At 51.5% G+C, this 27384-nt stretch overlaps 2 protein-coding genes across 8 annotated transcripts in view; one reads left to right on the top strand and one right to left on the bottom strand.

Annotated features, from left to right (window-relative positions):
• Positions 1-4570, top strand: part of ATXN2 (ataxin 2) — a 154438-nt gene extending 149868 nt beyond the window's left edge. For 3 of the 5 annotated variants that reach the window (XM_025401242.1, XM_025401245.1, XM_025401241.1), the window contains 3 exons: positions 525-752; positions 2933-3101; positions 3944-4570. In XM_025401242.1, coding sequence (XP_025257027.1) covers positions 525-752; positions 2933-3101; positions 3944-3972 — 426 coding nt within the window. In that variant the 3' untranslated portion in view covers positions 3973-4570. Of the gene's footprint in view, positions 1-524; positions 753-1660; positions 1736-2932; positions 3102-3943 lie in introns of all 5 variants that reach the window. The other 2 variants (XM_025401243.1, XM_025401240.1) reach the window with 1 other exon arrangement.
• The window catches only part of SH2B3 (SH2B adaptor protein 3), a 46637-nt gene continuing 23778 nt past the window's right edge, over positions 4526-27384 (bottom strand). Inside the window, exons 1-7 of one of the 3 annotated variants that reach the window (XM_025401248.1) lie at positions 21676-21839; positions 9871-9972; positions 9692-9783; positions 9505-9599; positions 9179-9393; positions 8911-9082; positions 4526-8758 (exon numbers count right to left, since the gene is read on the bottom strand). In XM_025401248.1, the coding sequence (XP_025257033.1) occupies positions 8463-8758; positions 8911-9082; positions 9179-9393; positions 9505-9599; positions 9692-9783; positions 9871-9972; positions 21676-21801 (1098 nt within the window). In that variant the 5' untranslated portion in view covers positions 21802-21839 and the 3' untranslated portion in view covers positions 4526-8462. Of the gene's footprint in view, positions 8759-8910; positions 9083-9178; positions 9394-9504; positions 9603-9691; positions 9784-9870; positions 9973-21675; positions 21840-27384 lie in introns of those variants that run through there. The other 2 variants (XM_025401246.1, XM_025401247.1) reach the window with 2 other exon arrangements.

Below are 27384 nucleotides of genomic sequence, written 5' to 3'. Positions count from 1 at the left end.
AAAAAAACCAAAAAAAAAAAAAAAAAAAAAAAAAAAAAAAAAAAATCACGTTTAAGATACATATTGATAATAGGTGATTGGATAAGCTCTGGAAACTTGCGTTAATGAAAAATCAAATTTAGCATAAGGTTCATAAGGCAAATTCCTATTTGCTTGGGACTTTTAAATTTTAATTAAGGTTTATGTGATGAGGTTATTTTCCTATGAGCTTCTTGAATTATATTTGCTAATGGAGGTAAAGACTCTCTGATATTTGTCAGTTCCCTGGGGCAGTAGTCTTGTTTAACTTTAGTATGCTCAGAAGCTTCTAACTGCCAGGCCGAGAATCAGGCTTCTGCACCCCAGAAAGGAATGTCCAGATGGGAGGCACCTCCAGCCTTGCTCTTACCATCCTGTACATTCCCCTGTACTTTCCATTGCCCCTCATCATAGGCCCACGTGTGCAAAGCTCAGCTTTGTGAGTATCCCTTGGCTGCTTTTCATTAAAGAAGTTTTCCTCTCAATTCTTTCCTGTCGCTTTGCAGCACCATCAGCACCAGGCCGCCCAGGCTCTCCATCTGGCCAGTCCACAGCAGCAGTCAGCCATTTACCACGCGGGGCTTGCACCAACTCCACCCTCCATGACACCTGCCTCCAACACACAGTCGCCACAGAATAGTTTCCCAGCAGCACAACAGACCGTCTTTACGATCCATCCTTCTCACGTTCAGCCGGCGTATACCAACCCACCCCACATGGCCCACGTACCTCAGGTAAACCAGCTTTAGCCAACTTTCTGTGAAGGCCAAGTAGAATGTGAAGGTTATCAGTAAGCAGCTAGAGGCTCTCCCAGCTAGGAAACCCTGTGTGTCATGCCATTTGCCTGTCTCCCTTTCCCGCTCAAATACACGTGATCTGGCCCTAAGGGAATGTTTGTGTGGTTTTGTCATGGGATCAGTGAAGGTGCTGATTGGTCAGTCCTTTAGTTTTCCAACTGAGACCTTAAAAATATCTTTGACTCTGGAATGCAACCCAGTCCTTCTTTCCTTTCTGTGTCTGCTTTGCTACGTCTATATAGCCTCACTACTCTATATATGTGTACATATATATCCCCCTCTACACACTTACCTCGGAAGCCAGGCGGGGATGATGGCCTTCACAGAGTCTCAGCTCTCCGAGGTGACTACTGGGGCCTGTCAACTTGATTGTTACTCACATGAGTTCCAGACACATCTCTCCAATTGTTTTCCCTGGTTATTCATATATCTGCTTTGACCATAAGTTGTACTCTTGAGAGGGCTTGGCCTTGGACATTGGTGCAGTGTAACTAGAAGCTGGAAGCACCCAGGTGGTCCCATTTTTCTTGAAGAGCAGCCCTGGAAGCACTTGGGAGCTCACCTCCAGTGTCAGCTGCTCCAGGTGAAAGGTGTGCTTGCCATCTCCGTGGTTGCTGTTTGCATCAGCTGCTGACAAGGTCCCTGCACTCCAGGGCCCAGGGGATTGTCTTAATGAGGAGAAGGAGCTGCACTGAAGTTGGGCTCTAACGCTGGCCTTGAGGCCCTCCCTGGGGCTGTTATGGGTGAATTGGCTGTATTAGATGTCTCTGCTACTTCATAACAGAACTCTCTGAGGCGGGTCTAAGTGAGACCTGCCACAATGAATTCCATTTCCTGTTAAATAGTGCGCCAGTGAGGCTCTGGCAAGGTGTGGGCTAGAGATGCGACTCAGTTGGATCTATCTCTCAGAAGGCTACCTTGTAAGTAGAGTTCCACAGCTCTGGGAAGTTTGGGCGTCCTCACCCTGCAAAGTTTAGGTTCTGTGGTGTAGCGCACTGCAGTTGATTTGCTTTTTGATAGTGGGGAGGGAAGCCGGTTTGGTCCGTGGCGGCCAGCGTGGTTTGGTGGAGTCAGCTTCATAAGAGCTGGGGTCCTGTAGGTGTCTAGCAGAGGCTGGTGGCTAAGTAGGCATGTGAACTTACATGTAAGTCAGGGATCCCTAATACCTCACTGTGTTTTTGTGCTGAAAGGGCAAAAAGGTTAACACAGGGAAGCTCAAATATGCCATGTACCCATTTGAATACGTGAGAGTAAAAACGGCATTTCATCCAAGGCTCATCATAGTCTAGAACAGTGCACAGTGTGGGAAAAAGGAAACAAGGGCTCTTCCTGGCCCTGCCAACCCCCTGCAGAGCTGGAATCCAGCTAGTTTGGGCTGACTAAAATCACCTTTCCAATTTAACAGTGAGTGAGACCAGGTTGAACTTGGTACAGAGACACTGGGCTGGCCCAGATCTTCCAGGTTACTCCTTTCCGTCTCACTGGAGCCATTAAAAACTCCAACTCCTCCTGCTCCATCAGCATATCTCTCAGAGAGTCACGGGGGCCTAAGAGTCTCTTTTCACTGCCTGGTGAGCAGGCCAGAAGCAGAGGGAGAGAGGCAAATGAACAGAGGTCCAAGTAATTCACATACTGGACTGTGACAGTCTCTGCTTATTAATGTAGTAATCTGCTTTCCTGTTTGAAAGGGATGTTATCTGCAAAATTGCCTCAGGCCCCACATGGCAGCCTGATTCTGAAGCATCATTGAATCTTGTATGATATTAAGCTGAGAAAGCTACCCTTGGATCCGGTGTCTAATCTTTGTGAAGATCTTACCCCATATGTAGAATACAATGATCAGAAATGTCAAGGGCTAGGACAGCACAGCCCTGACTTCTACCTAGGCTCACTTGGTGCCTGCTCCCTGACCCTTCCTTGCAGGATCTACCCAAAGGTGAAGCACATCTTCAGGTCAACAGATAATCTACTAGAGACTGTCCCCAGAGAACAGAACTGGGCCCTGAGGCCCACCATTGCCCTTTCCTGAGAGTCCCAGCCCAGTGAAAGGAACACAGTTGACATGTTGTTGAAGCCGGAGATGTTGCCTGTATGCGTAAAAGAGCTCTCTGTTTCAGGCTCATGTACAGTCAGGAATGGTTCCTTCTCATCCAACTGCCCATGCGCCAATGATGCTAATGACGACACAGCCACCCGGCGGTCCCCAGGCCGCCCTCGCTCAAAGTGCACTACAGCCCATTCCAGTCTCGACAACTGCGCATTTCCCCTATATGACGCACCCTTCAGGTGAGGCGTGTGTGTGCAGGGGCCGCCGGGGCACCCCAAAGCATTCTGCTCGCACAGGTGGAATGGCAGGCAGGGCCAGTGCTTCAAGCCCACATTTGAGAACTAGCAAGACCCATCCAGGAGTGTGCACAGGAGGGACTGTGACGATCAGTTTAGCATCAGGGCCTGAGGCTTCCGGGAGCCGAGTCTGTGTGTGTTCTGATGGTATACAGGATTTGGCTTGATGAGAAGCAGCAGCAGCAGCATTCTGTGTAGCTGATGCATGCCTAGGACTCAGTTGGCCTTCCTTGTTATGATAGGTTGGACAGGGCAGTGTTTTCCTTCCTGAGTCCCAAAAGTCTGACATGTGGGGGGTTATTACCATGGCAGAGTTTGATTGTAGCTCTGGAGAAGATACTGCTGAGAAAGCGCTGTGGATGGACTGGCTTTGAGTGTAGCGTTAGCCCCAGCCTATGCCCTGACCAGGGGAGAGCGCCCTGTGATTGTGCTCTACTACTTGATGGCTGCCATGGCGATACTTCACAGTCTGACCTGTTATTCTGAAAGCAGTACTGGTGCTTGGCTAATATTTGGGGAGGGGGTTTGTTAAGGCCTTTTTTTCTAACCCATGAACAAGTCTTCTGGGAGTTTTACCTGAAGTGGTTTTACGTCTGACTGGTTTGTTTCTACCCACCCACCCAACCCTCCCCACTTTGGTGCAGATGGGAGGGGGGAAAGCGAATTCAATTTTGAGTCTTGTTCAGCTAGCACGAGGATAGTTTACAATCATGTGCTGCAGAGACACTAGGCTGATGTGTAGTGTTGCCAGTTTTCTGTTTCAATGTTCGCTTTTCTTTTTACAGTACAAGCCCACCACCAACAGCAGTTGTAAGGCTGCCCTGGAGGAACCGAAAGGCCAAATTCCCTCCTCCCTTCTACTGCTTCTACCAACTGGAAGCACAGAAAACTAGAATTTCATTTATTTTGTTTTTAAAATATATATGTTGATTTCTTGTAACATCCAATAGGAATGCTAACAGTTCACTTGCAGTGGAAGATATTTGGACCGAGTAGAGGCATTTAGGAACTTGGGGGCTATTCCATAATTCCATACGCTGTTTCAGAGTCCCACAGGTACCCCAGCTCTGCTTGCCGAAACTGGAAGTTATTTATTTTTTAATAACCCTTGAAAGTCATGAACACATCAGCTAGCAAAAGAAGTAACAAGAGTGATTCTTGCTGCTATTACTGCTTAAAAAAAAAAAAAAAAAAAATCAAGACTTGGAACGCCCTTTTACTAAACTTGACAAAGGTTCAGTAAATTCTTACCGTCAAACTGACGGATTATTATTTATAAATCAAGTTTGATGAGGTGATCACTGTCTACAGTGGTTCAACTTTTAAGTTAAGGGAAAAACTTTTACTTTGTAGATAATATAAAATAAAAACTTTAAAAAAATTTAAAAAATAAAAAAAGTTTTAAAAACTGATCAAGTTAGTGTGTGTCTGTATAAGCTACTTCTACTGTAGGATACTTAATATCAAAGCAGGTGCGCTAAGGGTGTGTTTTTAATATCCCGGAAGGTAGCTGTCAAATGATTTTTCTTCTTCACCTTTAGTTCTGGTTCAAGGTGTCTCTAGAAAAAGACAAGACTGAGCTATTCTCTTTGGTGGATTAGAGATCTGCTTCAGGAGGAGGAAGGTTGGCCAGAGTTGGGCAGCACTGAAATTCCACATCCTCGAGCTGGCACCAATTCTGTAAGCTTCCTTTTTAATATCTCCTGAACCAAAATGAGTGTCATTAGCTGGAAGTTCCCAATTCAGGCATTTTCCTATTTTACCAGTAGGGGGCAGGAGACACTCAGAAAAAAAATGCAATAAAGAAATCCAGAGGGCATGAAGGCTGAAAAGACACAAAGATGTACAAAGCTGCTTATTGACATAGATGGACTCATAAGCATTTGTTAATATTCCCAGATTGCAGTGGGGAAGACAAAGGGAAGAGCAAGTATTTGGGCAGGGCAAGGGTTTTGTAGAGAGACCATGGTCTTAATTGAGCCTTTAAATATTGTGACAGCAAATCAAGATTCTGAAAACTTTTTAATTCACATATAGCAATTTGTACATTATAGCAAAATTTGCATTATTCAAGAATAAGTTACTTGTACAGTACATAAAACAATACATAAAAATTTGCCAAATACCTTCTGCCTATAATGATACAAGATGAATCCACTTTGTTATCACAATGTGCTGTATATTCTAACCAAATACAGGATGTCAGATGTGTCCTTGTTAATATACTCGCAAGTTCCTCTAGCTTGTGGGAGATGTTAGAGCTAACACATTTGCAGTAAGGGACTTAGCCCTGAATAGAAAGCATGAAGGAATCGCAGGCAACCCTCAGGGAAGAGTCCAAGGCCTTGACTTTAGGTTAAGAAACTGTTATGTAAAAATAGTGTTCTCTGGCCCAAGATTTTAATGATTGCTATTCCTTTTTCCTACGGTCCAGAAATGATCAAAGGCAGAAGATTTATACCAGATAAAGCCATATGGATTGCTGGTCTAAAATTCAAGGCAGGTTAGTTGACTTAATTCTTTGGTGCTGGTGACTGTTAGTTTGTAAAAGTTCAATAAAGTCAGATGAAGGAAGTGATGGTGCCGGGAGCTGTCAAGCTCTACTGGTGGGGTCTGTAATTTTAGAGCTAACTGGAGGGATCATGATGTCTACTGTCCAGTTTGGTGCTGAGCCATGGCTCTCGGTAGAAGTTGCTGGCTGGGGCCTGGTCGGGACTAGAAGGAGAGTGGTGGGATGTGCTGTGCCTATGGTGGGCTAGCTGCAGCCAGTGGGGTGCCTGCCCCACACTGCTGCCCACCCCTTCATCAGCTGGGTCTGCTCCCGCACAAAGAAAAGGCGTTGGCTTAGTGTCACTTCTTCCTAGGGCCATGAGAGTTTTTTGTCAGCATGTATTTGAGCTGTCCTGGTAACTTGGACGAGTTTAGAAAGGAAGCAGTCTAGAGGTGGGTGCTTTCCAAATCTCTGCCACGGAATCTGAAGTTGTACTTTGCAGCCTGTTAGAGCTGCCAAGTTTGCTCTACCTGGTGTGCCTCTTGGCACCACCTGAGAGATGTGTGTAGAGAGGCTGCTAAGAAATGAGTGCCCTGGTGTGAAGACGTCATATCCCAGATGTTTAACTTCTGGCTGGAGGGAAGGAACTTAATTTGGTTCATTATCTACTGGGCATCTTTCCTGTGCAGAGGGGAGGACCAATGACTTTTGAGCTTTCTCCTTTAAAAAACTTCAGACTATTACTTACTCTTTTGGTTCACACTAGTTAGCATTCATTTTCCAGAGAAAGCTGCTTGACTTTGAGGAGATAAAGACAGGTGTCCTTAAAAATGGACTGCAAATCTGGATCAGTGTCAGGTCTGCTTTAGGGTCCATGAAATCACCCAGGAGTGTTGGTACTAAAGTGGTACAGACTGGGCATGGTGGCTCACGCCTGTAATCTCAGCACTTTGGGAGGCCAAGGTGGATGGATCACCTGAGGTCAAGCGTTTGAGACCAGCCTGGCCAACATGGCGAAACCCTGTCTCTACTAAAAATACAAAATTAGCCGAGCGTGGTGACTGGCGCTTGTAATCCCAGCTACTCAGGAGGCTGAGACAGAATTGCTTGAACCAGGAAGGTGGAGGTTGCAGTGAGCCAAGATCGCACCACTGCACTCCAGCTTGGTTGACAAGAGTGAAACTCCGTCTCAAAAAAAAAAAAAAGAAAAACAGTGGTGCAGAGGGGTTTGTTTCCCCACCCTCTGAAAGACCCAAAGCAGAAATCTGACCTCTTGGAGTACAGAGACTAAGTAGAAGGAGCAGACCTAACCCTCCTCCCAGGCAGTCAGTCCTGCGAGTTTTAGGCCAAGGTTTCATTTTAGCCTCTGATTGATGTATCTGTAAAGCTGATCTAAACTCCCAGTTTCCTAGAAGCCATAGCCGTGAGCCTGGGGGTTGTACTGAATGGCTCTGTTGGCACCCAAGAGCAGCTGATTCCACTGTCACTGCCCCCTTGTTTCTGAGCCTCCAGACAAAGATTCTGGGAGGAGCCAGCCCCCCATGAATTGTATCACTTGTATAGATGGAGATTTGACTTCAGGACCTCCCTGGATGGTGGAGATTGTGTGCGCCCATGTGTGCATGGAGATACATTCTCAATCCAATGAAGCAGTAGCCAGCTGGAACAGAACACTGATTGTGGGCTATTAAAAGAGTTTCTCATTAGTTACGGCACCAGATTCCCAGCTTCCATTTTGGCTCAAAAAAGGAGCCCAAAACCCACTTGTGGGATAATTTAATAAGCCATTAGATGCTTGGAGGGCACCGAGCCAGCCTTGTTGTTGAAGGATTTACTAGAAAGGGCCCAGGAGTCCTTCTTCCTTTTTTGCTTGTTCTTCCCCCAACCCCAGTTAAATTAACTATCACTGTAAAGCTGCTGTAAACCAGAATCCAGTTTTTTGTTCGTAAGGCACCAGGGTAGAACTGTTCTTTGCCACCCTATTTCAGTAATTGCCTGAATTTCCCTGAAAGGGTGACATACTTCACTTCTTGACATTTAGGAAGGACAGTGGCCGCTCAGCAGCAGTGACTGTCCCGAGGATGCAGTAGACAAGTCAGCATGCTGGCTCAGACTGTGAATTAGGTAGGGTTTGCATAGCTCTCTCCGACTACAAAAATTGCATGGGTGTTAGTTGAAACAGTGCACTGAAATAAGCAGTGGTTTAGTTTTGAACCTGAATCCTTTAAAGAAATTAGTCTGAGGTAAAATGTTTAAAATCATTTTTGACCTTCAGCTTGTCCCTCTGACAGAGCTTTTGTCCTAAAGCTGAGAGTAGAAGCAGGATTAGGTGTGGTCATCTGTGGCACGGACACAGTAGACCTGCCACATGGACTGACGGTAGATGGGAGAACCGCTTATTAGTGTTCTGGGCTTCCTGATGACCCCCACTTCCCGTAGAAAGTCTGTCATCTGCTGTGACAGTGTCAGTGAAAAAGAGAACAAGTTTCCACTGCCAGCTCTGGCCCTCACCCCAACTCCTTTCTCTAAGAGTAACAGGGACTGGGCATAGGGACCCCGGGCAGGAGCTAGCGGCATCCTCTAACAAGAACTACATCTGTAAACAATAAGGAGAAAGCCAGATGATAGATGAAACTTACAGGAGGGCCCTTCAACAGGCCTAATAGAAGGGTCACGTCCAAACTGGCACGAGCAGTTAACAGTGTCCCTTAAATCTCTCTCTGGAAGGAAGGAAAGATCAATTACATTCACAAGTTCACACTTCTGCCTGTGTTCCTCAAGGGCAGCTGTTGAGGCCTGGAATTCCTCTCTGGTCAGAGAGGTGTGTACTGATTGTCTATGGCCCGCAGGTGGCTCCGGGAGGATGAGTCCATTTCGTAGTCCGAGTCCCGGGCTCGATTCACAGGCTCAGGCTCCAGGTGCCGCAGGCTGTTGGCCAGTTCTTCGGGCGAAGGCACCAGGTGGAAGATCTGCTCGGGGGGTGAGGATCGCCCTGGGAGACCCTCTGGGCTGAGCCCCCGGGGACAGCCAGAAGAGCTAAGGTGGGGAAGGCCCAACTCTGAATCCCAGTGAGGAAGGGAGAAAGGGAACAGGACAGTGTTGCAGGAACCTAGGACAAGTGACCGAGAGAGACCACACCATCAGTCTTAAGGCAAGTGCTGACAGGACACAGAACAAGATCCCTGTACCCTGTACCTTGTCTGCAGCAAGCCTCTACCCAGTGTCAGCCACCCCCTTTAGCAAAGGGCAGTAGGGTCAGACCTGGTGGCTGGGAGACGACTACCACGTAGCTGGAGAGCCGGACGTCACAGGCAGCGCCGCACTCGAGTGGAATGGGCGAGCGCTGGAAGTGGTGGAGCATGTCCACGACCGAGGGAAAGTGGAGGTGCTGCACACGGCACTGGCCCCGCTCGGTCAGCGACAGGCGCAGGTGCTGTGGGAGGAGAGGATGGTGGGCTCGGGCTGTCCCTCTAGGACCCTGAACTCCAGTGGAGAGGAGTGGCATGGTCCTGCCTGCCCCGCCCCATACCTTGGCTATCCCCTGAAAGTTGAAAGTGAGCACGTATTCCCCACGCCGCGTCTCGCTCTGCCGCACCAGGAACACTCCATGAGCATCAGGGCCCTGCAGCTGAACCAGCTGAGCTGCTTTCACTCTGGAGATGGGGCCATGGAACCAGGGGTAGCAGGACAGGAAATGGTCTGTCTTCTGGCAGGCTGGGTCCAGCAGCCCCCCAGGAGAAGCACCTGTTAGATTAAGATGGGTGATGGTGGTCGCAGGGGGCTGCCTTATGTCCTGAGCTGAGTCTGGGTTCCAGCATACCCAGAATACAATGGCCTAGCCATTGGTTTACTCACCTTGGTTAAGAGAATCTGTGCTGCCCCTTGGGGAGCTGGATGTGCTGGGCTCTAGGGCTGAGGGAATATGCATCTCTGCTTCTGTGCTCTCCAGCCTGCTGGAGAAGAGGCTGAGGTTAAGAATCTGGGCAGGTCAGGGGGTGGTAGCAGCAAAGGTCGTGCCAGGGACGAGGGCCTGGGACCTCACCCTTGGCCTGTGCACTCCCGGAGCTCAGCCATCCATGAATTCAGCTGCTGCTCATCTCCCACCTCAAAGATGATGTCTGTCCGGTCCTTCACCTGGCAGGAAGGAAGGGAACAGGGTTGGGTCTGATGTATGTGTATGTATTTGTATTGCCCCAGGGTGTGAAAAGCCTTGTCACTCACCTTCAGCACAAAGGTGTAGAGGTTGTCAGGCATCTCAAGGCGTGTGCACCGCCGGACCTCCTGGATGCTGGAGCAAGCTGCTTGTAGCTTGGGCCTTGAACTCTACGAGACCAAGATGGGGTACTCAAAGCTTGTTCCTGATGCTTTTTTTTCCAGCCAGGCCTGAGTTTGTCTATAGTCTCCCCAGGAGTCCCCCTTTTAGAGAGAGTATCCATGGTGTTGTTGTGCAGGCTCTGAGCCTGTAGTGAGTCCAGGGTGCCTTACCCTAGCCTCCTGAACACCATTCACACTGAGGTCCTAAGCAGCGTGTGCTGGCAGAAGGCCAGCCCCTTGGACCTCGACCTGGGGACATTTCCACTCTGCCATGTGTCTGACATCCGTTTCTCTTCCCACTGGTGAGCAAAGAGCTCCCTGCCCAGCCAGGTGATGCCAGCTGCTGACCCTCTCATCACACCAAGCCCAAAAGGGGCAGAGCCTAGCATGGCTAGCCCAAGTTACAGCCACTGTAAAACCACAAAATCTTGGCCCTGGACCTTCCCAGGACACCCGGCACATAGGGCTGCAGGGTGGCTAGGAGTTGGCCACTGTTCCTTTGCTGGCAGGAACTCTGCTCCCAGGTCTTGACTGACCCTGCAGATGCTTCCTGTGCTGGGCACTCTGCAGCCAAGGAGCCAGCTGCTTCCGGTTGGGAATCTGCTCAGGAGGGGGTTTGCCCCTCTCCTTCCTCTTGTGATAAGACTGAAAAGATGACCAAAAGAAGAAAAGGGAGAAAGAGATGAAGTGAGGAATGGACAGAAGTGGTCCCACTGGTCCCCTTCCATTCAGGTGTTCCTGGAAAATACTATAGCCCCTAACAAACCAGGAGCAGGGGGATGGAAAGCAGAGGCGGGCCCAAAGGATGTTCCAGCCACCGTGGCTTCAGGTAATCCAACCTCCACCCAAGCCCAAAAGGGCACACCTTGGACTGGAGCTGCTAGTGCTATTAACCCCCAAAAGCTTAACCTTGCTTTAGACACAGAGGTAGCAGGTACCTCTGTTGGAAGGATCATGACCCAGTGGCCTGGCCACGTCCTTTATCCCTCTTCCCCACCTGCAGGGGAGTCAATGAACAGTGAGGTAAGAGGGCATCCTGGCAGGAGCAGGATGGCCACCTGGGCCCTCTCAGCAGGTCTCCTGGGAGCTCCCAGGCCTGCTCTGGTTGGCGGACACAACAGGCTGGAGGAGAGTAATGACTGCAGGAACGACCAACACTGGCCACAGCTTACTGCAGCCTCTCACTAGAAAGCTGCATGACTAGAACATTCCAACCTGAAGTGACCAGCACCAGCCAGGGCATTTTCACCTCCCACTCCCGGAGGTCCAGCAACCAGGAAGGGGCAGGCAGAGTGAGGCCTCGCATGGCATCCACACGGGCACTGGACACAGTGCAGGGAGTGGGGCCTCTGTGCTCTTGCCCATTTTCACAGCTAGCCAGCCCTGCGGAGCCTTCATTTCCTGTCTGCAAGATGGGTAAGGTGCGAGTGGCCACTTCCTTCTGCTACTTTTCCAGTTGGCCCTGCCTGGCCTCCACCCTCCCCACTGGCTGCAGGCCTTAAGGATCACTGGCAGGATATAGGCCAGGCCTGGAGGGGAATGGGCCTGGTCTCCCTTTCAGTTCCGCTCCAGGCCTAGTCCCCAGTATCAGTGCTGAGATTAACCAGCAGAGCTGCCGGTTTCACTCTGACTCTGGCCCCTGCAAGCCAGCTCCACCCCCAGCAGCTGAGGAACTGCTGAGCAGGCAGGCAGTGGTGAAAAGAGGATTCCCGTCCTCACCCATAGCCAGCCTGGCTGCCACCTGCCTGCTGGCTGAGCACAACCCAGGGGTTCTTCCCCGACTCCCCACAGCAGTCCGTGAGAGCCGCCCAGGCCTAAAGCCACAATCTCAACCCAAGCCTGCCAAGTATCAGAGCCCGGGTCTACCACTGAGCTACCCGGCGGTATGGGTATCCTATGCCAGAGGCTCCAGCCAGGTTGCAACATGTGGGCACACGGGGGCAGGACAATCCCTGCTGCAGCCGAAACCTCAGCCTGCACAGCCCAGGCTCTGGACTCTGGCCGCTGCAGGGAAGGACCACCAGATGCCCATCTGATTAAGCTATATGGGGGGATGGGTGATGGGGGAGCCAAGCTCAAGTCTGGGGGCTGTGTCAGCAGCTGTGGGGGATTGAGGTTCCCTTCTCTCACGTGCCTGCTATTCCACCTCCCTCAAAAGTCAAGCCAGGCCAGCAACAGCTGCTCCCTGGACCCAGCTTAGGCCATACTGTGGTTGGGTGATCACAGTGGCCAAATCATTTCAGGTATTTGTGGTTTGAACAGAATGTCACCCACCACATCCTGCAGCATCTATTTCTAGGGAGCAAGTCTTCTCCATTTCCAGCATCCAAATAGATGGCTTCTGTTTGTTACGGCCACTGTGGCTCCAGTGGAAATAATCCATTTCTTTCTTTCTTCTGGCTGCTAGGAAGTCTCAAAGTCAAAGATGCAGGCCAGCTCTGACACTACTCCAACAGTAGGACTTGTATTTATTTCAACAGCTAACTTTATCCCAGATGTTACAGTTCTTTTACCCTCTAGAGTTTTTTGGTTTTGTTTTGTTTTTTTGAATGCAGTGGCGTGATCTCGGCTCACTGCAACCTCCACCTCCTGAGTTCAAGCGATTCTCTTGCCTCAGCCTCCAGAGTAGCTGGGATTACAGGCGCCTGTCACCACACCCAGCTAATTTTTGTATTTTTGGTAGAGATGGGGTTTCACCATGTTGGTTGGCCAGGTTGGTCTCGAACTCCTGACATCAGGTGATCCGTCCACCTTGGCCTCCCAAAGTGCTGGGATTTCAGGTGTGAGCCACCACGCCAGGCCCTGCCCTCTAAGTTTTAAGATTCAGCCCTGACCCTGCCACTTCCTATGCAACCCTGAACAAGGGGTTCGGCTCTCCATTCCTTAGTTGTCATCTGTTAAGTCAGAGCTCATTTTTTCACAAGGTGAGCTAACACAAGCGAAAGGCCTGACTCGCACAGCTGTTAACAGGCCGGTGAGTAAAGCCTGCTTGGGTCCCACTACAGTACTGACAGCATGACAGTCCCCTCCGAGTGGCCCAGCCACGGGGTACACACCCAGCTTCTCTCAGCCTTACAGAACTATTGCTCCATTTTGTCACATGCTCCCTTACCATCCTGCAATAAATTCCACATAATATAACCAACCTATTACCCTAATTAATCACAAGACAGGGACAACAAAGGAATGTCACTTAGCCAAAATAAAATGTGCTTCAGTGCGACTGCAGACAACACGACCAACTACTCGGCTGCTTCTGAGCTGTGAAAAGAAGGCCAAGAACATAAGGGAGCCAAAGGGTGGGGGAGCCAGGAAAGCCAGCCAGGTTCCAGATCCACCCAGGGCCTACATGGAAATGCAGTCCCAGGCTCCCTTCAGACGGCCCTGTGCAATGATCAGTCCCCCTGCAAAGGTCTCTGAGCCACAGTCCCCTCATCTGAGAAGTGGAGATGAAACACCAGCCTCATGAGGGCACGCAGCTCTCCGTGACTCCCGCCTACCTGAGGATCCCTCTTTCTCCCACCTAGCTGTCCAGCCCACCCGGAGGGAATGTGACGGGCTGGAGGCAACGGACCCTTCTTCTCTAGGCCTCACTCACTTGCCCTCATGCTGTCACCTGGAAACTGTCTTGCTACCTACTGCCCCTTCCTGTGTGCTGAGGGACAGGGGACCTGCCTTGGCACAAACATTTATAGGGCCAGGATGGTCCTCCTAGAGTCTTCCGAGGTACTGGGCCACACCCCCACCCTGCCAGGTCCTCACAACCGCCTTGAGTGGGGTCTGTTACTGGTTTTTCCCTCAGGCATTCAGCAGAGTGACTGGCCAGGCCCTCATGGAGCTTCCACCCTAGCAAGGGCTGAGACAGGCAAATGGGGGCAGGGCAGGGTTGCACACACCAGTCAAAGGCCAGAGCCCTGGTGGCATGACCATACCTGCGTGGAGAGCAAGGCTGATGGCACGGCCTCTGGTGAGATAGCAGGAAGAGGCACAGGTGAGGCTGCCACAGAAGCCACCATGGGGCTTCAGGGCTGTAGGAATCAGCTTGAGCTTTTTCTGAGGTCGGGAAGCTCATAACAGGAGCAGGCCTGCTGGCTGGCCCCCTCCTCCTGGGATGCTAGAGGGCAGGACACAGGACAGCATCTGACACATCCCAGCAGCAAGGGCCAGGCCCAGACCAGCGTTGGGGAGAGACCGCCTTCCCCCGGGAACCCCCAGGCCACACTAGCTCCCTGGTGGTCCTATCTCCCCCAGGGCCTTTGAGCCCACGTTCATCTGTGTACAGCAGCAGTGGGACAGGCCTCAGTCAACCCTCCAGCACCAGCCACGCCTCTGCCACACCCATGCCCTCAAGGAGGCATCTGGCAGCCTGGGCCTAGCTCTGCCACTCACTACCTTTGAAACCTTGGGCAGGACATTAACTGGAGGTTCAGTTTGCTTTCAGTAATAGGGGGCCTGTAAGCAGGTCCTGTTAACCTTCTTACTGGAGGAGGAGGAGAAGAGGGTCTGAAAAGGCGCAGAGCAAATTCCAGATCCTGTCCTGGATGGCTGAATCCCTCACCCTAGCTCAGAACCTGAAGTGGATGCTGCCAGGATGGATGAATGAATGAATGAGCATTATTATGGAAAATACTTAATCCAAGCTTACTGTCTGGTATCAAACAGTTAACCTACTTGGGAAGCTGAGGCAGGAGAACCGCTTGAACCTGGGAGACAGAGGTTGCAGTGAGCCGAGATCACGCCACTGTACTCTAGACTGGTCGACAGAGTGAGACCCTGTCTTAAAAAAAACAAAAGATGCCTTGCCTCCTTCCAAAAATGATTTTAGTCAGGTTGGAGACACCCAGAAAGAGCCGGGAGGGAGACAGCTGCTATAAGACGAGTCCCTCTTGCCACAGACTTGTCTCTGAGCTTCCTGGCAGCCAATGCAAAGAAGGATTACTCCGAGAAAGGACAGTCATTTTTGGACAGAGAATGCTGCTGCTTAGCTCCATTAAAGACTGAGAAGTCCTGCAGCAGAGAAACCTATTGAACCCATACATTACCCAAACTTTGACCTCTTTCGTAGACCTTATTACCATCCCAAGGTTAAATAAGGGATTTAGGTGAGGAAGGTCCTCACCTTGCAAACTCTCCCTAAACATGGTGCCTCTCAGCCATCCTCTGGGCAGCATCAAGACTGAGCCTAGTTGCTAAAAGCCACCCAGTATCCTGCCCAGAAATACCTCAGGGCTGCAGAACCACCATGCAGCAATTCCACCACCCTGAGGTTTGGGACAGTCAGTCCTGCGCTTGAGTCCCAACTCTGCCTTCTCTTCCATAGATAAGTGACTTACCTCTCCTAGCCTCAGTCTCCAGTGTTTTTTTGTTTGTTTGTTTGTTTTTAAGAGATAGGGTCTTGCTCTGTGGCCCAGGCTGACTCACTGCAGCCTCAAACTCCTGGGGGCTCAGGTGAGCCTCCTGCCTTGGCCTCTTAGGTAGCTGGGATTACAGACACATGCCACCACACGTGGCTGATTATTTTTTTGGAGAGAGAGAGAGGATCTCGCTATGTTGTCCAGGCTGGTCTCAAACTCCTGGCTCAAGTGATCCTTCTGCCTCGGCCTCCCAAAGTGAGTCTCCATGCATATGTGTGTGTGTGTTTTGTTTTTGAGGCAGGGTCCCTCTCTGGGGTGTGTGTGTGTGTGTGTGATTTTTGAGGCAGGGTCCCTCTCTGTTGCCCAGGCTAGAGTATAGTGGCGCATACTGGCTCACTGCAGCCTTGATCTCCTGGGCTCAAGCAAGAGTCTGCATTTTCTAAGGTGGGATAATAATGCCACTAACCTCCCCTGAGAATATGAGCATAGTGTGTGCAAAAGAGTTCCCGGGGGGTATGGAAGGCTATCAGGGGGATGGTAGGGCAGGGAGGAGCACAGGGCCTTAGGAGCTCAGCCTTAGGAGAGACTTGGGAGCAAGAAGGCCCCTCCCTGCGCAGCCCTCCTGAGTTGTCACTGCCCTGCTCCCATGCACCAGAGGCTCAAGAAGGCCTCCCTCCTCCTTTTTCATCTTTGGGTCTTGGCCAGGCACAGAGTAAGGGGCAATAGTGTTTGCTGAATATTCTACAAAGTGGAGATGGTGGAGGAGAAGGCATTGGAGGTTAAGGGAATAGCAAGAGCCAACACCCGGCGGGCAGAAGGCACAGCCCCAGGCTAGAAGACAGCAGGGGCTTGACTGTGGCTGGAAATGACGCTCACAGACCCCACATCGCCCTTTAGTGAGTATATCTGATGTGTGCCGGGCATTGGAACTTGGGTGACCCGCCAGCAGTTTCCAGATTGTGGAATTCACAGGCCGGCAACATTTCAAGTTTTCCAAGAGGAAGTCACAGAAATGAGTATCACACCATCAAGGAAAGGACACCACGAAACCAAGTAGGAAGGTCATGGTTCCAGAGCAAAGGACAATCCTGGGCATCATGGTCAGTGAGATTTACGAAGGAAAAGCCTCACAACCCTGCCCCAGGCCATCTCTGTGCGAGCAGTGTGTGTGTGAGCCTCACGTGGCCCTCCTGTGCCTTCACCCACTTCACAGATGAGAAGGCTCAGAGACCTTCAAGCGGGAGTGAACACAGCACAGGATGCTTCTATGACCTGCTGGCACATGACATCTGGAAGGGAACCTGGAATCTGCATTTTAACATGGGTGGCTTCTGAGCTGGCTGGGGTCTGAAGGAGGTCAAGAGAACTGGGCAGGGAGGCCTCTGTCCCCCATTTTCCCCCAGATGACAGGGAGCCACAGAAGACTTGCAGGAGGGGAGGCAGGACCCATCTCTCAAAGGCAGAAAGTGGTGGATGCTGGGAGCCGAGCAGCCAGGATTCCAGTCCCAGACAACCACTGGGGGAAAAGGGTATTCACAAGGACTCCCAGTGAGGAGAGAGGAACCAGGCTAGAAAACAGTGTGACACCTGGGCCCCCTGGGAATTGGACAGCATCAAAAACGCATCAGTCCCATCAGACTATGCCCAAGTCTGTCCAGAATTAACTATTTCCACCTGCAGCACACTGTTCCAGCCTCCCCTCCTCTGCTCAAAACTCCCCTGCAGCTACAGGAGGCTGAAGCAGCGAGGTCAAGGCTGCCGTGAACTATGATGGTGCCACTGCACTCCAGCCTGGACAACAGAGCAAAATCCCATCTCAAAAAACTCCTGGCCAGGCGCAATGGCTCACGCTTGTAATCCCAACACTTTGGGAGGCCGAGGCGGGCAGATCACAAGGTCAGGAGTTCAAGACCAGCCTGGCCAATATGGTGAAACGCTGTCTCTATTAAAAATACAAAAATTAGGCCAGGTGCTGTGGCTCACGCCTGTAATCCCAGTACTTTGGAAGGCCGAGGCAGGCCGATCACCTGAGGTCAGGAGTTATACACCAGCCTGACCAACATGGAGAAACTCTGTGTCTACTAAAAATACAAAATTAGCCAGGTGTGGTGGCACATGCCTGTAATCCCAGCTGCTTGGGAGGCTGAGGCAGGAGAATCGCTTGAACCCAGGAGGCAGAGGTTGCTGTGAGCCGAGATCATGCCATTGCCCTCCAGCCTGGGCAACAAATGCGAAACTCCATCTCGAAGAAAAAAATATATATACAAAAATTAGTCGGGCATGGTGGCAGGTGCCTGTAGTCCCAGCTACTTGGGAGGCTGAGGCAGGAGAATCACTTGAACCCGGGAGGCAGAGGTTGCAGTGAGCCAAGATCGCACCACTGCACTGCACTGCAGCCTGGGCAACAGAGCAAGAGTGTCTCAAAAAAGAAAAAAACAAACTCCCCTCTGGTCCCCATCTGAGAGACCCCCGTTACCTCCTCAGCCTCTTGGGCCTCCCTCCCTCCCTCGCTCTGATCCAGCCACACTGGCCTCCACTCTTCTTCAGTGTACCAAGGGTGCTCAGGGCCTGTGCATCTGCTGTGCCCTCAGAGAGGCAACTCCCCCCACAGCTTCACAAATATGACTGCTGCTCAAAGTGTCATCTCCTCAGGGAGGCCCTCACTGACCACAGTATCTAAATCCCCAGTCGCAGAAGCCCCTTAACTTCCTTCCCTGCCTGTTGTCCTATGAACTAGTCTTGCACATTCCTTGATGCAGGTCTCTACCGTGACTTGGCTTTGCTCACATGGTGTCCTTGGCCACAAGCCAGTGCCTGCTAGGTGGTGGGTGCTCAACATTAATCATAGGCCTTTTGCTGGCCAAGCATCCTTTGTGCTGGGTAATGGGGGGCATAGGGGATGATGGCCCCTACTGCCATCCCCCACTCCAGCCAGTGAAGACCATGAGTGATAGGGATGCTACAAGCCAGTGCTATCAGGGCTGGGGTGGGCCTCCCAGGACCCCTCCAGCTGGCCGGGGAAGAAGGCAGGCTGAAAGGCAGGTGCAGGTGTGTCAGCCCCCTGACCTCCCTGCAAGGGCACCATCAGGAGCCCCCATACTACAGACTCTGGGAGGCAAAATCACGCAGTACTCCAGCCACAGGGAAGAGCCAAGTGGAGCCAGGGCTCCAACCCTCATCTGCCCACCTCCAGCCCCAACACCCCCAACACCTGGTCTCCCTCCAGCCGCCTTCCCACCCACACCTTCTCCCGCCGCCCAGCCCCTGCATTTGTGATGCTCTGTCTGACCCAAACTGCATGTCCCAGCAGAGAAAACCTCCCCTCCTCCAGGGAGCCGTCCCTGACCACTAAGTCATGGTTAGTGCAATTCCTGTGCCTCTCCCTCAGCACTGAGCTTATCGGACCGGCCATGGTTTCCTGATGACGCAGCTGCCTCCACCATCTGACTGCGAGAGTCCGTCTCAGGGTTGGAGTGGGCACCAAACCTTGCTCCCAGCTGAGGCCCAGCCCTGGGGCAGGCCCAGAGGAGGTACTTGGAGGGTTTGCCAGGTGGGTGGATGGATGAGCACTTGAGTAGGTACCTGGGACCCCCAAGCTCTCAAGTGCCTGGGAAGCAGAGGGAGGTATGGGGTGTGACGGGTGATCTCAGCCCCCTTTTCCCCAGCTCCTTGGGGGGCAAACTGAAGGCAGTGAGCCAGTTCCAGCGACTGAATCAGTGTGAGAACTATAGGCCACAGAGCGCTTCTCTGCTATGCCCCCAGCAGGACCCCAAGCCCAGCCCCTCCTTCATAGACCCTTCAAATGCTGGACCCCAATCAAATCACTTTGGCCCGCTGGGTTTCAGTTTCCTCACCTGTAAAATGGAGATGATAATGGAACCCAGTCCTTGGATGTGTGCAAGTGGAGCCTGCTTGCTGCCCTCAACATCCAGTGGGCCCAGTCCACAGGGCAGCGGCTTGTAGACCCCCACCTCCCTGTTCATTATGGGCTAGATCCCCCCTTGGTCTGCACCCTGCTGCCTCAGGCCCCCTCTCCCCACAGGGGAGGAGGAAAGAGAAGGGAGAAGCTTCCAGAAAAGCCACATGGGTCAAGTCAGCTTTCCCCCTTTCCTGGCAAGAGCCCCTGGTACCAGAAACAGAAACCTCCCCCTACTTCCCAGACATCTGAGGGCTTTGGGGGTCCCAGGCCCCCACCCAAGTGCTCATCCATCCATCACTCGGCAAATCCTCCAAGCATCTCCTCTGGGCCCAACCCAGGGCTGGGCCCACCCCAACCCTGAGAGGAATTCTCCCAGTCAGATGGTGGAGGCAGACACAGACACAGTGAGTGTGACACCCCCAAATACAGAAGCCCTGTTGAGAGTCAGATCCCCCCTCCAGGCAGGTGGCACCCCAGCTCACACTCAGTGAGTGTGGTGTGGGCAACAGGACACACACCAGCCTGCTTTTCGTGTGTGTGTGTGTGTGTGTGTGGCGGGAGGGGGATGGGGGGAGTGATTAGCCAGAGATGCTGGGACAGACAGGACTTGACCTGTCTAAAACCCCACCCAGAGTGAATTCCCCCTCAGTTCCCATCACCGTCTTTCTGCATAGAATCACAGGGACACAGACACAAAGACCCCTCTCAGAGAGACAGCGACCACCCCCGCCCACCCCAACACAGAATCATGATGGCAAGGACACAGAGCCCCTTTCAGAAGCTAGAGTGGCCTCCCTACAGCGACAGACACCCAGAGGAAGACCTTCATGCAGGGAAAGACAGCCCCCACCACCCCTGCTTCCAGACCAGCCCAGAGTCCCCAGCAGCGACATGGTCCCCTCCTCAGATGTGGGTGCTGACTCCACCAGGTGGTCAAGGGTGGAGGGGCCAGTTACACATGGCCCCTGCAGCCTGCTGTGAGGATGGCGGGACACTTCCGCTCTTGGGTCTGCCGTGGCGGGGCTATGCACAAGGCCTGGGAGCAGTGGCTTATGAGGGATGATGCCTGCAAAGCCCTCCACTCCCCGCCCCGCAGTGGGCCCCTTCCCCATCGCTCATCCCAGCACATGGACAGGAAGTCCAGGCCCCATCCAGCCCACTTGGGAGGAATGTCCTGGGATGGGCCTTGCAGGAGGCAGGATGGAAGGAGGGGAGCCACACTCCCAGGGCCTTTTCCCTCCACACCTTCACTCAAGCTGTACCCTCCGCACAGGGCACCATTCTGGCCAAACCACTGGGCTTTCAAGTGCCAAATAAGGACAAATAACTGTCAGGCACCGGGAGCTGTGCTACAGTGACAGCCAGCGGGCCAGCACACGGCACAGGGCATGCAGCGGCTTCCATCCACCCGCCCTGTCCCCAGCAGGCCTGAGCCACTTCTGAGGACAGGATGGCATCTCTGGGCAGCACTCAGCTCCATACACAGCAGAGCCACCAGACCCCACTCCAGGCCTGGTCCCAGTGCACCTCCCCTGCTGCATGCCAGCTGCCATCAGCCCACACCTCGCACAACCACATCCTGCTCCCAGCTGTCCCCGTAGGAATCCTTCCTACCCCCACTGTGGCCAGTCTGGCTAAGCCCAGCACCCCTGCCCTTGGCCACACCTTTTTCAGGTGATGCCTTCTGCTCCTGGCCACCACAAGGCCATGGATGCCCCAAATTATGAGTGCCAGGCTGTGCTGGCCTCCAGACAGAAGGGAGAGCAAGCAGCTTCCTTGGCAGGGAGGGGGCGAACCCAGCTCCCTGCAGTGGGTGGGGGTTGTTCACGCCTGTAATGAGCACTTTGGGAGGTCAAGATGGGGAGATCACTTGAGGTCAGGAGTTCGAGACCAGCCTGGCCAACACGGTGAAACCCTGTCTCTACTAAAAACTCAAAAATTAGCCGGGCATGGTGGCGCATGTGCAGTCCCAGCTACTCAGGAGGCTGAGGCACGGGAATCACCTGAACCTGGGCGGCGGAAGTTGCAGTGAGCCGAGATTGTGCTGCTGCACTCCAGCCTGGGCTACTTCAAGACGCCCTCTCAAAAACAAATAAAAACCACCAGTGAGGACCGCAGCCAGGCCCCGCATCTGTGATGATCACTGACAGTATCATGAGGCCCCAGGGCTGGGTCTGTTGTAGCACACACCAGCGGGGCCAGGTCTCCAGGCTTGAATGGGGCACTGATGGCCCAGCCCCCTGCCACAAAGCCAGGACCAGCTCGGGGAAGCCCCGGCCAAGCATATGCTCTGTGCCGGGTGTGGGTGGAAAAAGATGTGGTTAAGAAACAACAAAAAACCTCTGTCGCCCATCTCTGGTGGGGGGAGTGCACCAGAGGAGAGGGGACTCGTCACCACCAAGATCCCCAAAGCCCCAGACGACGGTAGCGACTGCCTGCCTTCGAAGAACGATGATTCAGAAGAAGAGGTGAGAGCAAGGGCTTCTGGGGCGGAGGGGCTCCCAGCCAGCTGGCACAGCCAGGCCACGTCCTCCTCCAGCCACGGCACAGCACCAGGAATCCCATGTCCTTCTGAGCTCTACCTGGTATAGACTCTCATTACTGTCATTTTAGCTCCTATTTACTGAGCGCTTACCATGTTAACAGGCCTTGACACACAGCTTCTCACTGACATCACAAAACAACAGGAAATCACACCAGCCACACATAACAAAAGCCAGCTGGATTAAATAATTAAAAGTGAAAAAGGAAACCAAGACAGAACTAGAATAAAACCTAAGTAATTATTTATCTGATCCTGGGTGGGGAAAGGCCTTTTTAAGGTTTTTTTTTAAAAAAAAAAAAAAAGAATAAAACCATAAAGGAAAAGATCACTGGATTTTACTGCCTGGAACTTGCAAACCCCCACAGGTCAAGAAATGCAGGAACAAAATTGAGAAGTCAAATTGGAAACCAGGGAAATGTTTGCAACACGGGACAGAGCTAATATCCATGCCACGTAGTGTTCACAAATCAAGAAAAAAGCAGGCAGTGCAGGAGACAAACATGCTGAGTAAATAGTCTGATGAATCACAAGAAATGTGTATGACCAAGGAACAGAAGAGAAACAGTCGAACTCCACGGGGACAGAAAGATCAATGGTTGCCAGGGGCTGCAGGCAGGGCATTTTGGGACTGAGTGCTCCGAGTTTTTTTTCTAGGGTGATAGAAACGTTCTGGATTAGATAGTGGTGATCATTGCACAATTGTTTAAATATACTAAAAGCCAATGCATTGTACACTTTAAACAAGTGAATTTTATGGTATATGAATATCTCAACTTTTAACAAAGAGAAATGGTCATACTTAGGATAAGATAACCACTTTTCATCCAGAAGGTGGCAAAGGTTTTTAAAATAATACCCAGTGCTGGCACCACTGGTGACGAGAAGATATATGGGTATAAACTTTCTGGAAGCCTACTCGAAAATAATGTATCAAAAGAACAAGAAATGGCTATTAGGCAGATGAAAAGATACTCAAAACCATTTTCCATTGGGGAGATGCAAATCAAAACCACACTGAGGCTAAACCCGGTAGCTCACACCTGTAATCCCAGCATTTTGGGAGGCTGAGGTGGGAGGATTGCGTGAGTCCAGGTGTTCGAGATCAGCCTGGGAAATATGGTGAAACCCCAGCTCTTCAAAACACAAAAGCAAAACAAAACAAAAAACCACATCAGCGTAGTGTAGTGAAAAACAAAAATTAGCTGAGTGTGGTGGTGTGTGCCTATAATCCTAGCTACTCAAGAGGCTGAGGTGGGAGGATCACTTGAGCCCAAGAGTTTGAGGCTGCAGTGAGCTGAGATAGTGCCGCTACACTCCAGCCTGTGTGACAGAACAAGACCCCATTTAATAAAAAAACAAACAAACAAAAAAACACCACACTGAGCTATTACTTCACACCCTTTAAGATGGCTAGGATGGCTATAATCAAGAAGACAGACAACAACAAATGTTGGCAAGGACGTGGAGAAATTGGAGTCCTCATGAAATGATGATGGGAATATAAAATGGTGCAGCTGCTTCAGAAAACAGGTTGGCAGTCATATTTTATATATAGTCATATTTATTGTGTATATATATATAGACACACACACACACACACACACACATATATATATAAATTTTTTTTTTTTTTTTTTGAGTCAGAGTCTCATTCCAGCCCAGGCTGGAGTGCAATGGCACAATCTTGGCTCGCTGCAGCCTCCGCCTCCTGGGTTCAAGTGATTATTCTGCCTCAGCCTCTGAGTAACTGGGATTAAAGGCATCCACCACCACGCCCCGCTAATTTTTGTATTTGTAGTAGAGACAGGGTTTCACCATGTTGGCCAGGCTGGTCTCGAACTCCTGACATCAAGTGATTCACCTACCTTAGCCTCCCAAAGTACTGGGATTACCGGTGTGAGCCACCCCGCCCAGCCCAATGTAATTAAACATAGAATTACTATATGCCCCAGCAATTCCACTCCCAAGAGAAATGAAAACACAGATCTATACAAAAACTTGTCCGCAAATGTTCATAGCAGCATTATTCATAACAGCCAGAAAGTGGAGATAACCTGATGTCTATCAGGTGATAAATAAGCAAAATGTGGCAAGTCCATACAATGGAGTATTTTTCAGCCATAAAAAGGAACAAAGTACATGCTATAACCTATAACCTCAGTGAACCTCGAAAACATGATGCTAAGTGAAGGAAGCCAGACACAAAAGGCTGCATAGTCTATGATTCCATGTATGTGAAATGTCCAGAATAGGCAAATCCCTGGAGACAGAAAGGAGATGACTGGTTGCCAGGGGCTGGGGAGGGAGGTACGGGGAGTGACTGTTCATGGGTACAAGGTTTCCTTTTTTGATGATGAAAATGTTCTAAAATTAGATTATGGTGAGGGTTGCACAACTCTATAAATATACTAAAAACCAATGAATTACATGCTTTACACAAGCGAATTTTATGGTTTGTAAATTATATCTCAATAAAGCTTTGAGAGCAAGAATGGATCAGAAGTGCTTATAAAAACCTTGACCCAGCACTCCCCTTCTAGGAACTGAGCAGAAGAAAATCACAGAAATGGGCACCAAGACTGACATAAGGTGTTCATCCCAGGGTCATCTATACCAGCAAAAAAGTTAGAAATGGGCTGGGCACAGTGGCTGTAATCCCAGCACTTTGGGAAGCTGAGGCAGGCAGGTCACCTGAGATCAGGAGTTTGAGACCAGCCTGGCCAACATGGTGAAACCCCGCCTCTACTAAAAATACAAAAATTAGCCAGGTGTGGTGGCACACGCCTGTAATCCTGGCTACACAGGAGGCTGAGGCACAAGAATTGCTTGAACCTGGGAGGTGGGAAAAAAAAAAAAAGAATACAGAAAAATGTTCAGGACACATAGTGAAAAAAGCAGGTGACCAAATAGTATGAGGAATGCCAGGCCTGCAAAGGCTGAAGTTTTTGTGCACAAGCTCCTGCCTGCAAGGGGCTCCAGACAGAATTGTGCAAAAAGTAATCCCTTCCCAGCAATTGCTGAAGGAATTGGAATTTGGGGGTGGAGGCAAAGTTAAAGACAGAAGAGGCTGGGTGTGGTGGTGGCTCATGCCTGTAATCCCAGAACTTTGGGAGACCTAGGCGGAAGGACTGCTTGAGCCTAGGAGTTTTAAGACCAGCCTAGGCAACATAGTAAGACTCTGTCTCTACAAAAAAACTTAAAAATTAGCAGGGCATGGTGTCCTGCTAATGTCTATGCTAACAGCAGCATTAAACAGTCCCAGCTACTTGGGAGGCTAAGGTGGGAAGATCACTTGAGCCCAGGAGGTTGAGGATGCAGTGAGCCAAGATGGCGCCACTGCACTCCAGTCTGGGGGACAGAGCGAGACCCGGTCTCAAAAACAAAACAAAAATGACGATAATGACATCTACCAAATGGAAATGCTGGTTCTCTATGGGTAGTGAGATTGTGGGAGGTTTTTCTGGTACTGTTTTTTTTTTTTTTTTTTGAGACTGAGTCTGGCTCTGTCGCCCAGGCTGGAGTGCAGTGGCCGGATCTCAGCTCGCTGCAAGCTCCGCCTCCCGGGTTTACGCCATTCTCCTGCCTCAGCCTCCCGAGTAGCTGGGACCACAGGCGCCCGCCACTTCGCCCGGCTAGTTTTTTTTGTATTTTTTTAGTAGAGACGGGGTTTCACCGTGTTAGCCAGGATGGTCTCGATCTCCTGACCTCGTGATCCACCCGTCTCGGCCTCCCAAAGTGCTGGGATTACAGGCTTGAGCCACCGCGCCCGGCCTTTTTTTTTTTCTTTAAATAGTTTCTGCCATGAGCTTTATTAATTGAAAAAGCAAAATAAAAAACATTAGAACTCAGACATGGAGGTCCTCGGCAAGTTAGAGACAGTTTCCTAGATTACATGGGGTACTCAGATGAAGACAGGGCAGGACCCCCTTCCAGGTGGTTCCCTAGAGAGAGGTTTCTATCTCCTCCTACAGTGGTGCCTCTGCGTGTGGAGCTGAGGTCGGGGTACGAGTCAGGCATGGGGTGGGGGGTCCCAGGCAGCAGCCACAGCGAGGGAGGTCCAGAGGCCAAGTGGCCCTTAATCGCCCCGATGTACACTGTCACCCAGTGGTTCCAGAGGCCAGTGGGCAGGGGCCACAGCCTTCTCCTCAACTCAGAGGGAAGATAGGAAAAAGGGGGTATGGGGCCCCAGAAAGGAAGCTGAGGTGGCCCCTCCTGCACTGGGGGAGGAAGCCCCCCCGCCGGGCCAGCACTCGGCGACCTCTTCTAGCACATTCAGTTTCCTTTCCCATTCACAAAGAACTGGGTGGGGGATTTCCAGCAGCACCAGTGGGGCCAGCCAGGGGTTGCCATGGGGAGCAGCCAGGCTGCTGCCCATCCTGGGGAGGGACCCTGGGGACCTACCTGTGGGATGTGGTGGCCTCCTTCCCCTTTTTCCGCCCTTCAGGGTAGGAACACATCATGCCAGCTCCTCCCTGAGCCTGCATTTGGCTCAAAACAACCCACTAAGGCAAGTGCTGGCATCCCATTTTCTGTAGTGAGCCACAGAGGCTCAGAGAGGCCAAGTTCTCGGCCCAGAGCCACACAGCAAGGATACAAGAGCCAAGATCTGAACCTGACCCTGTCCATTTGCCCTTCTCCAGTGTCTACCTTTCGCCCCTAGACCCTGACCCTGAACCTCCAAGCCCACAGCCCTGACTCCACAATGGTCTCATCTCAACACCAGCCCCACAAACAAACAAAACAAAAAATACCACACCAACTTCCAAGAAGCCAGTAAGAGCAGCCAGGCCTGGTGAGCAGGACGGGGTGGGGACGGACCATAATAACTTAATTACCCACCCCCCGCCCGTCCTGTTGGATTCAGGGCACTTTCTAGGCTGTGGATTCGCAGAATTTGAGCTGAAAGGAAGCGCCCGATACCATCTACCCCCGTGGTTTCAGCGCGGTCGGGGGGTTCTTCTAAGCGGCAAAGCACTTTTTCAAAAACGATTTTGCATGGAACCCCAATAAGGGGGCAGATGGGGTGGCAATGTGTGTGGCTGGGGCCGCGGGAGCCCTGCCCAACCCCCTCCTCCTTCCCCACCACTCCCAGAAGGCCACTGCCCCAAGCACCCGCTTCATAGCTCAGAGAGGACTGGGACCTACCCCGGTCACATGGCAGCCCACGACACAGTGAGGATGGGACCTCCATTCCTACCCCAGGAGCCTCTGTCCCTGGTCCCTCAGGAGAGGTGGGCCCAGGAAAAAATCGGCTTCTTAAGCTTGTGTGCCCGCCAGGACCTGAGCTCTGCCTGACTGCCAAGACGAGGGCTCAGTCTGCCCTGCCTGCCGGGATACGGGCTCAGTCTGCCCCTGGCCTTGGCAGATCCACCAGGGACTCTCATTTCCTGCCTTGGCCACCTCCCAGTTCTGGGGCCTCAGGCAACCTTCTGTACCTCTCTGTGCCTAGTTTTCTTGGCTGTGAGATGACTTCATCACTGTCCCCACCTCCAGGGTTTGTGGTAAGGATTCCATGGGATGTGGCGGGCACAGTGCCTGTCACATGGAAACCAATTAATAAAAACTGGCTGGGCGCAATATCTCCCGCCTGTAATCCTAGCATT

Source organism: Theropithecus gelada, chromosome 11, assembly GCF_003255815.1.
Source record: "Theropithecus gelada isolate Dixy chromosome 11, Tgel_1.0, whole genome shotgun sequence".
Lineage (NCBI taxonomy): Eukaryota > Metazoa > Chordata > Mammalia > Primates > Cercopithecidae > Theropithecus > Theropithecus gelada.
This window is presented reverse-complemented; position numbering and strand designations above follow the sequence as displayed.